The sequence below is a fragment of the Bos mutus genome, chromosome 4 (assembly GCF_027580195.1).
Source record: "Bos mutus isolate GX-2022 chromosome 4, NWIPB_WYAK_1.1, whole genome shotgun sequence".
Lineage (NCBI taxonomy): Eukaryota > Metazoa > Chordata > Mammalia > Artiodactyla > Bovidae > Bos > Bos mutus.
The window spans coordinates 105,735,586-105,754,076 of record NC_091620.1 but is presented as its reverse complement, the minus strand read 5'-3'; the positions used below and the strand labels follow the sequence as shown (position 1 = coordinate 105,754,076).

The window sequence follows — 18,491 nt, the reverse complement described above, 5'->3', positions numbered from 1 at the left end:
GTGATATATGGGAGTATGCCAGGTGCAAACTGAAGCACCAAATGTATGAAGTTAGGCTCCTGAACTATGAATGAATTGTATTCCTGTATACAGGTGGCGCTAGTGGTAAAGAACCCACGCGCCAGTGCAGGAGACACCAAAGGCCTGGAATCCCTGGGTCGGGAAGATCCCCTGGAGGCGGGCACAGCAATCCCTCCAGTACTCTTGCCTGGAGAGTCCGATAGACAGAGGAGCCTGGCAGGGTACAGTCTACAGGATCACGAAGAGTCGGACATGACTGAAGTGAATTAGCACAGCATACATAACTTTGTTTGAACTGTTTCTGAATAGGGGCTGGGAATAGGGTTGCCAGACAAAATATAGGATGCTCAATTAAATTTGAAATTCATCAGTAAAAAGTAACTTTTAGTATGAATATGTCCCATGCACTACCGAGGCCATATTTATCCTAAAAACACCCTACATTATTATTATTATTTGCTAAATCAGGAAACCCTAGGTGATAAAGTGTGTGTTACAAGAGGAGAGTTAACTTTTGGCCACATCTCCTTTGTGTTCAACGTGTTGGCAGGCAGTGGGAGGTAAGGAATTCCTAAAGCTGGATTACTTGTACTGGGCGTGTGAGCACTGTGTCTTTAAGCATGACCAGTGTGGTTTCCATGAAGAGTGAGTGTAGCCTGGGAATTCATGCAGCGCAGAAGTCAGTGTTATGAATGGGCACCTGAACTATAAGCTGCCTGACTTCCCCATGCGCTTTGTTTTCGGCATTCCTGTACAAGTATATTTTTGACTCGGGCCTTGGGTTGATTTCAGCTGGCGTCTACATCCTGGTAACTCTTAAATTTAAATCTTCATTATGGATTACTCATCTGATGACCTGCGTACTTTTCACCATGGTATATTCTTCCAGAAAGGAAGTATCTGGGAGTCTTTAGAGAAGGATGTATATAGAGGTCTTGAAGGGTGCTGTTTTCATTATTATTATTAACATCTTTGCATTAAAAAGGGAGTTATTTTGAAATTTCAACAAAATCCAGCCTATAATTACTGTAATGATTATAATACAGAATGTTTCTTGTTCCAAATATCTGTGCAATAGGATTTGTACCTTTAAACCATTCATTTCACTGGTCATTACTTAAGGATTAAAATAAGGTTATCACACTACATTTGAAAGGGCACTGAACTCAGATGAAGGCCTAAAACCATGCTTTCTCTTTGTGTGCCTCTCGGGGTTTCGATTTCCTTATCTTCAAGTTAAAGGTATTAGATAATCCCTAGGGTCCTTTGCAACCCTCACAGTCTCTGATGCTGTTATGGTAGCTTATAAACTAGTGTTCAGAGCAGTCAGTCAGCCTCAGGTTTTGTCTGTCTCTTTTACACAGAGCTGCATATCTGCCATTCTCATCCCAACTACAGAAAAGAGTCGCCACGTCTGCCTCAATTCCCCAAGACCAAGGTCCTGGAAGAATTACCTCCCCACCTTGACAGCCATGTACCCATAGAGAAATCCTTCTGGTTACATTTTCCATAGACTCAGAAATGCTGACTCTTCAGAGGTCCCATAGCAATGGATGTCTGACTCCAACCCTTAGGCGTTGATGATATAGGATTATTCTTTATTTACGTAGACCTAGCTGAAATATTGTCAGCAGCTCAACTTTGTGCACTGTACCCAGAATATGTATGTGAATGGATCTTTTCATAAAACTAGTATTTATGTTGTGCACATTTGGAGCTCACCACTGGGCAGGATGATTCTGATGCCTTAGCTGGTTTGGAGTTTCGGTATGCACATTTAGTCTGCACTGCAGTTCTTAAATACAGGGATGGTTGAAAGCAATTGTGTGCTCGAATTGGCTTGCTGTAGCTTGCGAAAATTGATTATTAAATTACCATGAGTTTTGTGAGTTGATTGTTAAATGCAACCATTATTAAAAATCAAGTCATACCAACCTACAACAAATAAAGCATATTAAAAACAAAAACTCAAAATGTATTATTAACACCTCCTGATTATTTTACTCTGCATGTCTATGCTCTTGATATTATTTGCATATATGGGAGCTGTTTGATGAAAACATATGATGATGCAACTGTACACCTCTTCCCTACCATATATTCAGAGACCTCATGTTGGTCACTTTACATAGGCCATGATGAAGTGTTTACATCACAGAAACCAGCAAATGTTACCATTCAGACCTTGACTTATTTCTTTGTTGATGTCTAAATTTCCAAAATTAATGGAGAGAATGTTACTAATGCAGATTAAACTTAAAACTTTGCAGTGTGTGGTGTCTGTAGCTCTTACATTGTGAATAGTACAAAAAATTGAGAAAATCTGCTTCCAGTATTCAAAAAGCCCTTAAATGCTTCCACATAAAAGTCCTTATGTCATTGATGAATGAGTGACTTTCCAATGTCTTCATTGTTTCCCATTTGTGAAGCAAACAGGCACTCTCCAGTTGCAGACACAGACTAGCTCTGAACACAACTTATGTCTATACAAAATTTATATAAAAAAAGTTAAAGCATTTTGAGAGCACCAGTTGGCCTTATGGAATAGAAAATAAATCATATTGGACATTTTATTATTTGTAAATTGTAGGCTTTACATTCTTTATATTAGCAAAACATAAACTAATATACATATAGATATGTGTACAATTTTTTTTTTTTACAAAATGCCTGTTGAACATTTTCTAGCACACAGTTGACTTAAACCTCTACTTGGTAGAGCCCCTTCTGGTTAGCCTGTTTGTGGGGACTGACACAGTCCTCAGGTGAGGCCATGCTTCCTAAGACCATACCATGTGAAGCAGAAAAAGCTTTTGAAAAAATTTCAATATTAATTTATGAGAAAAGTGCTCCAGAAAGAAGGCATGGAGGGAATATGCCACAATATAATAAAAGCCACATATGACAGACCCACAGCTAACATCATATTCAATGGTGACACACTGAAAGCATTTCCTCTAAGATAAGCAACAAGACATGGACGGCCACTCTCACCACTTTCATTCAACTTAGTTTTGACTTCTGGAGTCACACAGACCTGAGTTTGAATCCTGTCTCTGTCATTTACTAGCTAAGTACACTTGAGTTTGTATTCTTTCTGCCTTTGATTTTAAGTCTGTCATGCAGAGATAATTATAAGACTAAGTACTGGAGTTTCAGCTTTAGCATCATTCCTTCCAAAGAACACCCAGGACTGATCTCCTTTAGAATGGACTGGTTGGATCTCCTTGCAGTCCAAGGGACTCTCAACCTAGACAGCGTATTCAAAAGCAGAGCCATTACTTTGCTAACAAAGGTCCATTTAGTCAAGGCTATGGTTTTTCCAGTGGTCATGTATGAATGTGAGAGTTGGACTGTGAAGAAAGCTGAGCACCGAAGAATTGATGCTTTTGAACTGTGGTGTTGGAGAAGACTCTTGAGAGTCCCTTGGACTGCAAGGAGATCCAACCAGTTCATCCTAAAGGAGATCAGTCCTGGGTGTTCTTTGGAAGGAATGATGCTAAAGCTGAAACTCCAGTACTTTGACCACCTCATACGAAGAGTTGACTCATTGGAAAAGACTCTGATGCTGGGAGGGATTGGGGGCAGGAGGAGAGGGGGCCAACAGAGGATGAGATGGCTGGATGGCATCACTGACTCAATGGACGTGAGTCTGAGTGAACTCCAGGAGTTAGTGATGGACAGGGAGGCCTGGTGTGCTGCAAATCATGGGGTTGCAAGGAGATCGGACATGACTGAATAACTGAACTGAACTGAACTGAACTGAACCTCATAGGGTTGTCAGAAAATTCAGCATATATTTAACACAGGCCATGGCACATTTAAGTTCTCAAAAATGGTAGCTGTAATTTTTTTTCCTATGTCCTCTCTCCTGCCTAATAGGATTCATCAAGCTTCAGACCACAGTCCTCTACCTTTTCTGTTTATATTCATTTAGAGTGTAACTGGGAGAAGGCAATGGTACCCTACTCCAGTACTCTTGCCTGGAAAATCCCATGGATGGAGGAGCCTGGTAGGCTGCAGTCCATGGGGTCAGTAAGAGTCAGACATGACTGAGCGACTTCACTCTCACTGTTCACTTTCCTGCATTAGAGAAGGAAATGGCAACCCACTCCAGTGTTCTTGCCTGGAGAATCCCAGGGACGGGGGAGCCTGGTGCGCTGCTATCTATGGGGTCGCACAGAGTCTGACATGACTGAAGCGACTTAGGAGCAGCAGCAGCAACAGGCTCAGTGTAACTGAGCCTGACCAGCACATTCTGTGGTGATTCACAAATCTCCTCCTCCATCTTGACCTTCTCATTAGGGTATCTATTCATGCACATTTTAAACCAACCTAGGACATAACACAGGACATACCTTCTGTTCATTGTCTGACCATCCTCAGATTAGAATGCCCTTCCCGTTTCCTCATTTCCATGGGTGGTACCCTATTTGTGCTTGATCTCGGGTTTCAAAGCTGCATTCTATACTCTCTGTATCTGATGAGTCATTAAACCCTACTTGTTCTTTCTCGCAGCCTCAGTTACCCTTGCTGCTCATGACTAACAGGGAAGCTGGCTGACGAGCCATCTGGTGCACTCCCATGCCTTGATAGCCTCATTTTTCCCTTTGTGGTCATGGTGCTCAAGAGACACTGATGATCTTTTAACTAATAAGTTAGTCTTTTATTATTTACTGGCATGCATTGCTTTTGAACTCTTTGAAATATCTATGTCTTTTTCTCTTCAACTAGGCTGCAAGCTCCTTGAGGACAAAAGCAGGATACGAACTCAGAATTACTGTCACAGTGCTTAACCCAGTGCTCAATAAAGGCTTCCCCATGGGATGAATTGATTGAATATAACCCTTTCTTATTAAGAGTATGTTTTTTGTTGTTGCTTGTTTTAGCCACTAAGTCACGTGTGACCCTTTTGCAACCCCAAGGACTGTAGCCTGCCTGGCTCCTTTGTCCATGGGCTTCTCCAGGCAAGAATACTGGAGGGGGTTGCCATTTCCTTTTCTAGGAATATGTAGTTTTCTAGATAACATAGCTAGATGTAAATATGTAGCTTCCTAATGCCTGTTAGGTCGGTCCCAAGCTCTTCAAGCCGACCTTCTAGTTATACTGTCAGCTGGCCCCATCTTACCTGCTCTTAACTTTATCTTCCTGAAATGGGCCCTTCAGTCAGGTGACCTTGGCACACACACACACAACTGGGTATTAAAATGATCATCCTTCCACTGTAGTTTTGTTTGAAGTCCCAAGACATTGGGTACTTACCACCTCACACTGAAAAATGCAATGCTACACTACCTAAGAAGGACTTGTAAAGGAGGTGGGAAAAACCAGTTTTGTGACTTTTGCCCAATAACAATAGCTGGAGGTTCAGAAGGACCAGGAAATTAGGAAGAAAATTTCCTTCAAAAAGTTTTAAGTGCAGAGCCATGCCCACTTTCTAATGGTAGGCATACTGGTTTATCATAAAGGGTAAAACTCGGGAATAGACAATTAGAGGTGATACATCGGGCAAGGCATGGGGAGGGTGCACAGAGCTTTCATGCCCTTTGGGAGCACGTCGCCCTCCAAGCACTTTGATGTGCTCACCCACCTAGAAGCTGCCTGAAACACCATCTTTTAGGGAGTTTCATTAGGTGTGACTGATGAAATCATTGGCCACTGGTGGTTGAACTCAATCTCCAGCCCCTCTGTCTTTCCCTGGTGGTAGAAAGCAAGGTGTGTAAAAGTTTCAAGCCTCTAATCAGGGATTGGTCTTTCCAGTAACCAGTCTACATCTCGAAGCTCTCTCAGTTCAGTTCAGTTCAGTAGCTCAGTCATGTCCTACTCTTTGCGACCCCATGAACTGCAGCACGCCAGGCCTCCCTGTCCATCACCAACTCCTGGAGTTTACCCAAACTCATGTCCATTGAGTCGGTGATGCCATCCAACCATCTCATCCTATCGTCCCCTTCTCCTCCTGCCTTCAATCTTTACCAGCATCAGGGTCTTTTCAAATGAGTCAGTTCTTTGCATGAGGTGGCCAAGGTATTGGAGTTTCAGCTTCAGCATCAGTCCTTCCAATGAACACTCAGGACTGATCTCCTTTAGGATGGACTGGTTGGATCTCCTTGCAGTCCAAGGGACTCTCAAGAGTGTTCTCTAACACCACAGTTCAAAAGCATCAATTCTTCAGTGCTCAGCTTTCTTTATAGTCCAACTCTCACATCCATACATGACTACTGGAAAAATCAAGGTTTGACTAGACGGGCCTTTGTTGGTAAAGTAATGTCTCTGCTTTTGAATATGCTGTCCAGATTGGTCATAACTTTCCTTCCAAGGGGTAAGCATCTTTTAATTTCATGGCTGCAGTCACCATCTGCAGTAATTTTGGAGCCCGGAAAAGTAAAGCCTATTGTCATTTCCATTGTTTCCCCATTACCATGAAGTGATGAGACCAGCTGCCATGATCTTAGTTGTCTAAATGTTGAGCTTTAAGCCAGCTTTTTCACTCTCCTCTTTCACTTTCATCAAGAGGCTTTTTAGTTCCTCTTCACTTGCTGTCATAAGGGTGGTGTCATCTGCATATCTGAGGTTATTGATATTTCTCCCAGCAATCTTGATTCCAGCTTGTGCTTCTTCCAGCCCAGCCTTTCTTATGATGTACTCTGCATATAAGTTAAATAAGCAGGGTGACAATATAGAGCCTTGATGTACTCCTTTCCCGATTTGGATCCAGTCTGTTGTTCCATGTCCAGTTCTAACTGTTGCTTCCTGATCTGCATACAGATTTCTCAAGAGGCAGGTCAGGTGTTCTGGTATTCCCATCTCTTTAAAAATTTAAGAATTCTTAAATTCTCTCTAGGAGCCCCATTAAGAGTTACTTCATTAGCATAACTGAATGATGTAAAGGAGCTCCATTAAGGAGCTCTGTGTGTTAGGAACCAGAGCAAAGATCAAGTATGTATTTCCTGTTTTCCCACATCCACAGGTACCTCCTTTCCAACTGCAGCTTGAAATACGCCTAGACTATGGGAGAGAAGAAACTTCTGAATAAAATTTAGAGTTTCAGTTATTAAAGTCAACATTTTTATTACTGAAATGACATTTTTCTCCTGTCTAGAAAAAGTTAAGTAGAGACAGGTGTGAGTCCTGCCCAGGGTGTCATGTCAGAAATGGAGAAGGGTTCTAGGCAGTGAGTTAGTGTGAGCAGGACAAGGGGAAATAATAAAGTGGTGTTTTTTTATAACCTTTGAAGCGAGTCTGTTTCAAAACAACTGTTATATTTGCTCCTGTAGACAGGTCTCTAAGGGCATGCAGGCAGCCATGACTGCACACACACACATACACACCCCTTTCTACCATTTAGCTTCTACAGTTGCACTCATTTCCTCCAAGAAGTCTTTTCTGGTTAGCCCAAATCACACAGCTCTCCTTCTTGGAATTCCTATAATTCCTGTTTTTCAAACCTAACACTTACATATATGAATCAACCATACATCTTCACTGATCTTTCCTTGTTTCATTTATGTGTTTTGCTTCTCATTCTTATAGTAAGCCTCTCACCAGAAACCAGTATATTTTACTCCTGGGATATGTCTCCTATATCCCTCCATTGTCACTTAATAAAGGCTGCATGATTGATTCGTCAGATGTGTCCAGACTTCATGGTGACATCAGAGGTTGGTTAAATATTCAGTTTAGTCTAAGATCAGATCATATCAGTTCAGTCGCTCAGTCGTGTCCGACTCTTTGTGACTCCATGAATCGCAGCACGCCAGGCCTCCCTGTCCATCACCAACTCCCGGAGTTCACTCAGACTCACGTCCATCGAGTCGGTGATGCCATCCAGCCATCTCATCCTCTGTCGTCCCCTTCTCCTCCTGCCCCCAATCCCTCCCAGCATCAGAGTCTTTTCCAATGAGTCAACTCTTCGCATGAGGTGGCCAAAGTACTGGAGTTTCAGCTTTAGCATCATTCCTTCCAAACAACACCCAGGACTGCTCTCCTTCAGAATGGACTGGTTGGATCTCCTTGCAGTCCAAGGGACTCTCAAGAGTCTTCTCCAACACCACAGTTCAAAAGCATCAAATCTTGGGTACTCAGCCTTCTTCACAGTCCAACTCTCACATCCATACATGACCACAGGAAAAACCATAGCCTTGACTAGACGGACCTTTGTTGGCAAAGTAATGTCTCTGCTTTTGAATATACTATCTAGGTTGGTCATAACTTTCCTTCCAAGGAGTAAGCATCTTTTAATTTCATGGCTGCAGTCACCATCTGTAGTGATTCTGGAGCCCAAAAAAATAAAGTCTGACACTGTTTCCACTGTTTCCCCATCTATTTCCCATGAAGTGGTGGGACTGGATGCCATGATCTTCGTTTTCTGAATGTTGAGCTTTAAGCCAACTTTTTCACTCTCCACTTTCACTTTCATCAAGAGGCTTTTTAGTTCCTCTTCACTTTCTGCCATAAGGGTGGTGTCATCTGCATATCTGAGGTTATTGATATTTCTCCTGGCAATCTTGATTCCAGCTTGTGTTTCTTCCAGTCCAGCGTTTCTCATGATGTACTCTGCATAGAAGTTAAATAAACAGGGTGACAATATACAGCCTTGACGAACTCCTTTTCCTATTTGGAACCAGTCTGTTGTTCCATGTCCAGTTCTAACTGTTGCTTCCTGACCTGCATACAGATTTCTCAAGAGGCAGGTCAGGTGGTCTGGTATTCCCATCTCTTTCAGAATTTTCCACAGTTTATTGTGATCCACACAGTCAAAGGCTTTGGCATAGTCAATAAAGCAGAAATAGATGTTTTTCTGGAACTCTCTTGCTTTTTCTATGATCCAGCAGATGTTGGCAATTTGATCTCTGGTTCCTCTGCCTTTTCTAAAACCAGCTTGAACATCAGGAAGTTCACGGTTCACATATTGCTGAAGCCTGGCTTGGAGAATTTTGAGCATTACTTTACTAGCGTGTGAGATGAGTGCAATTGTGCGGTAGTTTGAGCATTCTTTGGCATTGCCTTTCTTTGGGATTGGAATGAAAACTGACCTTTTCCAGTCCTGTGGCCACTGCTGAGTTTTCCAAATTTGCTGGCATATTGAGTGCAGCACTTTCACAGCATCATCTTTCAGGATTTGTAATAGCTCAACTGGAATTCCATCACCTCCACTAGCTTTGTTCGTAGTGATGCTTTCTAAGGCCCACTTGACTTCACATTCCAGGATGTCTGGCTCTAGGTGAGTGATCACATCATCGTGATTATCTGGGTCGTGAAGATCTTTTTTGTACAGTTCTTCTGTGTATTCTTGCCATCTCTTCTTAATATCTTCTGCTTCTGTTAGGTCCATACCATTTCTGTCCTTTATCGAGCTCACCTTTGCATGAAATGTTCCTTTGGTATCTCTGATTTTCTTGAAGAGATCCCTAGTCTTTCCCATTCTGTTGTTTTCCTCTATTTCTTTGCATTGATCTCTGAAGAAGGCTTTCTTATCTCTTCATGCTATTCTTTGGAACTCTGCATTCAGATGTTTATATCTTTCCTTTTCTCCTTTGCTTTTCGGTTCTCTTCTTTTCACAGCTAAAACCTAAAGCTCAATCTTCGTGTCTCCCGGTGGAAATGCTGGCTCCTTGACTCAGCTTTCTGTTTTTGTTGTTGGTGGTGGTTGCCCAATGAACTGTTGAACAGAGCATGCTAATGAAAGAGCTAATCTTCATTCAGTCTTTCGTTTATTGCTGATGAAGGTGAAAATAGCAGTGAGTGTAGTTTGGAATATGACACAGGTCCTCTTTAGGCATTGTGCTGGGAAGATGCCTTTGATCAACATTCACACTGCTCTATAGTTTGTGTTACCTCATAGTCACCAGTAGGCTTAAGTTCTTGGTTTATGAATATTCAGCTTTTTGCTGATAAAACTTTCTATAGAAGTAGAAGAGTTTCCCAGACTTCTGGAAGTATATTTTGAGATCAGCCTCTCTCAAAATTGCTTCAGTTACAGGCAGGACATGCATTTCATCAGACTTCCATCTTGTTTGTTAGCAACCTCTTTTTCACTTTGTCCCAAATGATGAAGGAAATAAGTCTTATGTTTCTGATCCTCCCATCTACCACAGGAGCTGGCAGTGTGTGAATACTCAAAAGCTTGAGACTTTGTCAGAGCATTTCAGGGCTAAAAGGAGGCTTATAGGTCCATGAAGCCTTGATGTCTCTGTGAGTGGAATGGACGGGTCATATATGTGCACTGAACAAATAAAACTCTGTGGTGTCTCCATAGGTGATACAGGCCTGCCATTCATATCCCAGAGCAATTGAAGTTGTTGTGAACGCCTATGAACACATCAAGTGGAACGTGAAGTGGAAAAGAGCCATACCTGATGATGACTTGGAGGTAAAGCATCCATTCACTTCCTCTGGGTTTTCACTCCCCAGGACTTCCAGAACACAATGGAAGTACAGGAAATTCTAATTTAAAAAAAAAAAAAAAGGGTTTTGAGAATGCTTTAAGAATTTGAGAATGCCACTCCAATATGAGACAAAGGATTCTAAAATGCAGGTGTGAGCATAGATAAATAAATAGGTATGTAACACTTAGGAGCATCTTGGGAATTTCTCCATTAAGGGGCAAGTTGAACAATTATATAAAGTTGACAGTTTTACTTTCTTCCCCATCAATTTAGATGAATTTAACAACAACAACATCATTTGGGATTGCTCATATAGCATTTTTACCAGAAGATTAAACTGTTTTGTATAGATTATGTCACTGACTTTAATAAACTGCTTTGTATAGATTATTTTCATTCACTTTTAAGTATCCTAAAGTCTTTAGTAAGCAGGTAACAGAGTATTAAAAACGGTGGGACTCCCCTGGTAGTCCAGTGGTTAAAAGTCCATCTACCAATGCAAGAGATATGGGTTCCATCTCTGGTCTGGGATGGATCCCTGGGATCCTACATGCTGCAGGACCACTAAGCCTGTGCCCCGCAACTACTGAGCCCCAGCTCCAGAGCCCTCAAGCCAAAGCTGTTGAACCGTGACTAGCGAAAGCCCACACGCCACAAAGAAGACCCAATGCAGCCATCAATATATATAGAGAGAGATAGATGGATAAAATTGTGGTAAAAATGTGTATAACATAAGATTAAAAAAAAAACAACTTTGTGATGACTCGTGCAGGAAGCTTTGCAAAGCTGAGTCCTCATGCTGCACATGAAGTTTGCTGCCTTTGTGAACCAGCTGTTTCATTAGCCTTCTTTTCTTGGCTTTAGCCACCACAGCTGTCCCCAGCATGGGAGAGGTGTTGGCCACAGAGGGCAGAGCTCACTGGGCTTAGAGGCCAATGGCTTAAATGTAATGTTATTCTGCTACTTATTAGCTGCCTGTAGCTTTGAAAAGTTGCTTAACCTGTCTTAGCTTTATTATTCATGTTTAATTTTGCCTCACTGTCAGAGACTGTGGAAAGCTGCCATTAGATATAAAGTAGGGACTAAACACATCACTGTTGATTTCTATTGATGTAAACAGTGAGGCTTTTCTGACTTTAACATGTCTTGCCTTCCTTTTCAGAGACACTGGGATTTTTACCACTCTCTCTTCACCGTGTGCAGTAACTCTCCAAGGACTCTCATGCATTTATCAAGATGCGCCATTCGAAGAACGTTACACAGCAGATGTCACAGAGTAATTCCTTTGCTTTCCCTCCCATTGTCATTGAAAAAGTACTTGCTTTTAGAGCCGGAGGGAATCATTTATTAAGCCTTATGAGGCAGAAGTTCCCAATCCTAGATCTTCAAGTGGACTCGCTGGGTAGACACAGTTTGCATAAATAAAATGGTACTTGGGTTGATTATAACACCTCAGGGATGTCAAAACACTTTGCAAACACTGTGTCATTAATCCTAGGGTATCATGGTGAGGGGAAATAAACAGAGGTAAAGTGAAGGTATTCTCAAAAATAAGAGCAGATTCAGAAGGTACTGACGTAACAATAATAATGCATACAGTGCACTTACTTGGTACCTGCTATAATGTTGTAAAAATTTTCGTATTATCTCATTTGAGAGGGGACCCAGGTTTTCTTACAACCAATCTCATTTTCTCTCCCGTATCAGTAATAAGTTTACATCACCCTTCAGTTGCCAACAAGCAAGGCTCGTGATAGGCCTCTTAATCTTTGTGTCCTCCACCCTCTCCCACTTAGCAGAAATTACTGTTGCTAGTTTTGCCAACCCCTTTCCCCATACTGAGCTCCTCAACTTACTTTCAGTGAAGAAAGCGTGAGCAGAGTCAAAACAAGGGGCTCTTAGAAGCAAATTAGAAGTGAAAAACAAAGACGTATCCACTTGAAAGTCAAAATATTCATGTTAACGCACTCTCACTGAGCCAAAGACCGGAGATGCAAAGGTGAATCCGAAGCAAGGACTCCAGCCTTCCAGGACGTCGTCATTTAGCAGAGGATCCAGACATTTCAGCTGGGAACTGCAGTGGCAGGTGTCGGGGGCGAGCACAGATGCAGGTTCATTCTCAGTGCCTCCCTTTGTAAGTCGTGCTTCTGATATGAAGTGTGGTTTTCTTTGAAGCCTGACGATGAAGAGTGAAGGGATAGTGTGAAGCAGAGGGGATCTCTGGCTGCTGTGAGTGTGCATGGAAAAGGACTCACTCTCAGTTTCCTGGCACATCTAGATATTTCTATTTTCGTATCATTTGCTGCCTTGTACTGTCCCAGGTTCCTTGGGGAAAATATTGCACACTCAATGGCTCCCGTGTATGTGACAAAGAAGTTTTAGAACATGTGTGCGAGGAAATGTATGAAAGGACTTAGTCTGGTTACTTTAGTCTTTTCATGTAAGAGACTGACATTTCAGAGCATTTTAGCTAGAAGATGAGAATTTTGCTGGTGATGGCTGCGTGCAGAAAGCACGTAGAAACACTTTGAAAATAGTAGAAGTTTGAGAAACTTGGAAATGCTAGTGTGTTAATCAGGTTTGTTAACGGTTTGCAGAAAGAGAAATGTAGATGGCTAGCCTTTGGACTTCATGGTTTATGAGGCTACTTTTCACTTCACGTATTTGTTCTTGCTAGTCACTTTTAGATATGCTCAGAGACTTTCAGCATTACGTTTTAGAGCTTAGATCAGAAGTAATTAAGCACAAATAAACCTATTTGCCAGCTGTGAGCAGAGTTTTTTTTTCCAGGGCTGGGGCGTATGTACATGTGTATGTGTCTCCATCTGGTTGAAGTTTACAGGCTTGAGTTTTGAGTAGAGATGAGGTCAAATATTCCACTAGCCTGCCATCTAGACTGGGCTTCACATCTTGGGATTTGCATCCTCCTGGGGCTGTGTAGGAAAAATAATGTAGATGCAATAATCTTTCTAAAGTATCAGTTCTACTCAGATATTTTGGGAGGAATATTTTGTACAAAAATGAGATCTGTATTATGGACTAGAATACTGTATATGTGTGAACTAGTCATATAAAACATGATCCTTAAAAAGAACAAACAGTTTGCATGCAGCAAGTGGTGTAGAACACATTCTAGAATGCCAGGTGGAGCTGTTGCCCACCCCCACCCAGTTTCAGGAGTATTCTGGAGAAATATTTGTGATGCTGACTTAAACGGTAATGCTGAGGCTGAGGACGAAAGGAGAGAGGATGTTCCTTGCCTGGGGAAATAACGTTTCTCCGGCTGCCTGCTGTGCTTAGACGGTCTGTTAATCTGGTGTATGATACAGAACAACTTGTTTTGGATGGTTTATTTTGTAGATTTAAAATTGTTTCTCCTCACCTTTGAACCTTCATTTAGAGGACTTAAATAAAGCTCTTCCCTTTCCTTTCATCTTTGTGAGTTATCTGTTGATAAGACTTTTTCCTAACGGACTCCTCAGCAGTTAGACTAAAGAACTCTACATGATTCATTGCTTTCTTCCACATTGAGAAAAAAGAATGAGAAGATATGCCTGTAAATAAATAATATTTTAAAAGAAAGTAAAGGGTAAACACAAGTAAAAAACAGGTGATTGCTTTGAGAACAAAAAAAGTGTTTTAACGATAATAAAGAAATCGTGCTGAAGCGTAGTCCTCTGTCCTCTTGGGTTTCTGATTTCTTTTCATTCTCATCATTCAAGCAACCATGAGCAGGAGCAACAGAGGAAATGATATCCTCGTGATATAATTGAAAAAGAATCTTTCACGTGAAAGAGAGTCTTTGAGATGAGGGAAAGACCACCCTTTCTGTTTTCTCCCTTCTTAGCTAGACACACAGGCTCTGTTTTTAACTCACCCAGCGTTACACTGTCACTGTCCTTCCATCCCGAACCCAGTGGTCTCCAATAAAAAACACGGCAGTCAAAGCCAACTCTAAGGATGAAAAAAGTAGCGGACCGTTTGCAGTGGCTTATCAATACTGGAAAAAAAACAGCTGAGCCTTATATTTTTGTTACTCAGCTGATTGATTGTTTTCAACTACACACTTTCAAAACTTTTTAGAAAAATCCAATGATCTATTTTTTTTTGAAACGCAGACACCAGATCTAGTAGATGGAAGGAATTCATTGTCATTTTCTTTGGGGTGTGAACAGATGCACTACAGTGAAGTGTTAGAAGTTTTGGCTCTGATGCCTAAGTTTTTATCCTGACTCTCAGCCTAATTTGACCTGTTATCTGGGGGAAATGACATGCTTGCTCCATGCCTCAGTTTCCTCATTTGTAAAGATGCAGATGGTAGTGGCACCTACCTCATAAAACTTTTATATGATCACTTTGAAGTGCAGGGAAGGAAAAGTTTTACTTGACCCTCTTAGGGTCCCTGACTGGGTCTTGAAAATTAAACTGACAAAGACAGATTAACAGGAGGAAAGAGCATATATTTAATATGTGGCACATGACATGGAAGCCTTTATAAGGAAATGAAGACCCTGAAGAAACAACCTTGAGTGTTTTCATACTAGGTTTGATGGTAAGTGGGTAGTTGTGTAGAAATATGATAGATTAAGGACTATGAGGTCAGTGTGGTAAACTAGGGAACGCCTGGGAATCCTAACTATTCATTAGGATTCTTCTTTTTAAATTAATTTTTGCTTTATTATGTTGTGTTAGTTTCTACTGTACGGCAAAGTGAATCAGCCATACATATACACGTGTCCCCTTCTTTTTGGACTTGCTCCCCATTCAGGTCACTACAGTGCATTAAGTAGAGCTCTCTGAGCTATACAACAGGTTCTCCTTAGTTACCTACTTTATACAAGCATTGATAGTATATATGTGTCAATTGCAATCTCCCAATTTCTCCCACCACCGCTTTTCCCCCTTGCTGCTGCTGCTGCTGCTGCTAAGTCACTTCAGTCATGTCCGACTCTATGACCCCATAGATGGCAGCCCACCAGGGTCTCCCATCCCTGGGATTCTCCAGGCAAGAACACTGGAGCGGGTTGCCATTTCCTTCTCCAATGCATGAAAGTGAAAAGTGAAAGTGAAGTCGCTCAGTCGTGTCCCCCTTGGTATCCATGTATTTGTTCTCTACATCTGTGTCTCTCTTTTTGCTTTACAAATAAGATCATCTGTTCCATTTATCTATATACATTAATGTACGATATCTGGTTTTGTCTTTCTGACTTACTTCCCTCTGTATGACAGTCTCTAGGTCCATCCATGTCTCTGCAAACGACCCAGTTTCATTCCCCTTTTATGGCTGAGCAGTATTGCATCGTTACGAGTCTTCTTGATGTCCCTTTGTCTTAGAAGATAAGGGTGCTCCTTTCCTCCAGATTTAGGGAGAACACCTCCTGAAGGAGGGTTTTATGACCTATTTCAGGGAATAAGGGGCAGGAATGGTCAGCATGATCTGCCTGTTTTTGCCGTTTCCTTGAACTCCTTCAGTCTAAAACAGTCACTATGCCAAGGTGCCACATGTGGAAATGGCATGTCTAATGCATCAGAGGGTTAAATCTTTAGTCCATTAAAGAACACAGAGCAGGGTATGGCATTCAGTAAGGACTTTAATATTACTGTTGTCCTTGTTACTGTCATATTCATTATCATTTAGGGAGAGCTACCTACCACTGAGTAACACTTTGATTGAGTGAAGCTGCAGCTGAAGGTGACTTGTGCTAGCTTTCTGTTCACTTTTGGAATTGCTTGTTGAGCTTCTTCTACGTACCAGGCACTTTGCTGGCAGCTGGGAATCAACGGACGAGCAGACAGACCAGGTCCCTGACCTTCTTGGGGTTTTTTGAGTTGGGGGCCAGAGATGGAAATGACACTGATGTGGAGGATTAGCAAACAGGCAAAATGATTAATTTGTGAAATTTTGCCCTTTTTTAAAGTGGGTTTATCAAGGATGCAATGACTCCTTTTGCCATTTCCTGAAGGCTGCGGAATCACTTTATCATGTGGATAAAGAGTGTCAATCAGCTGTTTCCATCTTCACTGAGGGAAGAGGAGGAAGTTATCTTGGTAACAGGAGGAGTATAGATTGGCAATTCAGATTCCCAGCAGTGAGGGTTACTGCACATCAGAGTGAATGCACAGGAAGGGTTGGAGGATTTAATTTAATTATTCTTTCACTTTCAAGGGTTTATTCAGTACTAATACACGTATGGTTCTGTGCAAAATATGGACAGAAGAAGGGAGTGTTGATACCAGATTCCTGCAAGGTTCACTTTCAGTAGCTCAAGGTTTTGTGTGTCTTTTTGGTCTATTTGTTTGTGTTTTTACTGAGTAGTAAGAATAAAAGGTATACAGTGGGTTTTTTAAAGTTAGATGCTATCTAACGGAGCTGTTTTTCTGTCAACCTGCCATAAAATGGTTGATTAGAAATGATTTTCAAAACCTGTATTTCAGTGGCAAATTGCCTTCCTCCTATATTTGGGCTTCCCTGGTGGCTCAGAGGGTAAAGCGTCTGCCCGCAATGCGGGAAACCCGGGTTCGATTCCTGGGTCGGAAGATCCCCTGGAGAAGGACATGGCAACCCCACTCCAGTATTCCTACCTGGAGAATCCCATGGACGGAGGAGCCTGGTGGGCTCTATATAGAGTCCATGGGGTCACAGAGAGTCGGACACAACTGAGTGACTTGACTTTATGTTTGGTTACACTTGTCACCAGTGAGAAGCAGTGTGTGAAATATGAAGAAACAACCTCCAAGAAGCAGTTGATTCTTTTCTCTTTTTTTTTTCCTTTTTCTTTCTTTCTTTTTTAATTTTAGTGACACTGAGTTGATTAGGTGTGCTGAAATATCTGATTTAGTAATAGGTTTTCTCACATAGAGGTATGCCTCAATGATATTGTATAACAACTATGCAAATATATGCTAATCCAGCCAAGGAAATAAAATAATGATGCTACCTTGTACTTCTTAAATTAAAGACACCAGTGGATTCGCTCTTAGTGCTTAATCAAGCGTGGAAGATTTGACAAAGCAGAACTGTCCTCATGTGGTGTTTTGGGTGGCTTTGAAGTAGAAGTTAGGTACCAGAGGTCTTCTCAAGCTCCCAGTGCCCAGTCATTGCCCAGAGTCACAAGAGAAGATGTTTACTCACTACCCCATATCAGATTTCAGGGAACCTGAAAGTCTCTGATTGAGAAGAGGTGGAAATTAATGGAGATTATAGTCAATTTAATTTAGGAAGCAAGACAAATAAACTCAGCTGCCTTTCAGAACACAAATTCTCTCTTTCCCCTGTTCAGGGTCCGGCAGGGTGACTTTAATGGGCTGCATCAGCCAGTCTCCTTCCCCCTGTCTTCTTGGTGGTTTCACTCAATGGGAAAACCATCAGGAGGCTGAAGAGCAGGAGGGGATGGAGATGGGGACACGTCCTGGCTCCTTCCCAGCTGGGCCTTCTCTTGATGGTGGATGAGTTCCTTCCTCAAGGCCACACTTCCTGCAATGAGCCCTTCTCCTAAGCTACTATTCTCCTTGATGAAATTCTCTTCAGTCACCCTTGAGTGTGCAGTTCATTTCTTGTTGGGATTTTGGCAAATGCATAAACCATGCATAAGACCGTGATAAGTCAGTGAGGTCTCAGGGGGTGGTCCAGCCGAGAACTGCTGTCAGTGTTGAGGGAAGAGAGGGGTCACTGGGGACCAGTGGTCAGGCCAGTGGTCCTGAGCTGTGACCTGAAGAAAGGGAGGGTTGGGTAATGATTTGAGTAAGAACAGGGCAGTGGAAGGGGTGGAGCTTAAGGTGAGTAGCCTCGGTGAAGGCGTAGAACTGTAACATGCAGTGAGCATTTACTATCAATTAGACAAGCTTGGTGCAAGTAAAAGATGAACATTTGTTGTAGAGAGTGGAGAGTGAGGTTGGCAGGGGTGGGTGGGATCAAGTCAGGAGATATCTTTAACCATGTGGAAGCACCGTGGGAAATCAATGGAATATTATTATTATCATAATTATTCTTTTCCACCCCTATAGCTTTAACAGTACTAATAATTATGATACAACTACATAACATATATTTTATGATTTTCAGAGCATCTTCATGATGCTTAATAA

General features: G+C 41.8%; 1 protein-coding gene across 5 annotated transcripts in view; it reads left to right on the top strand.

The window, feature by feature from the left end:
* The window catches only part of ASB4 (ankyrin repeat and SOCS box containing 4), a 271,537-nt gene that overhangs the window by 243,727 nt on the left and 9,319 nt on the right, over positions 1-18,491 (top strand). For 2 of the 5 annotated variants that reach the window (XM_070369828.1, XM_070369827.1), the window contains exons 6-7: positions 10,277-10,390; positions 11,569-18,106. In XM_070369828.1, coding sequence (XP_070225929.1) covers positions 10,277-10,390; positions 11,569-11,757 — 303 coding nt within the window. In that variant the 3' untranslated portion in view covers positions 11,758-18,106. Of the gene's footprint in view, positions 1-10,276; positions 10,391-11,568; positions 18,107-18,491 lie in introns of those variants that run through there. The other 3 variants (XM_070369826.1, XM_005888181.2, XR_011464041.1) reach the window with 3 other exon arrangements.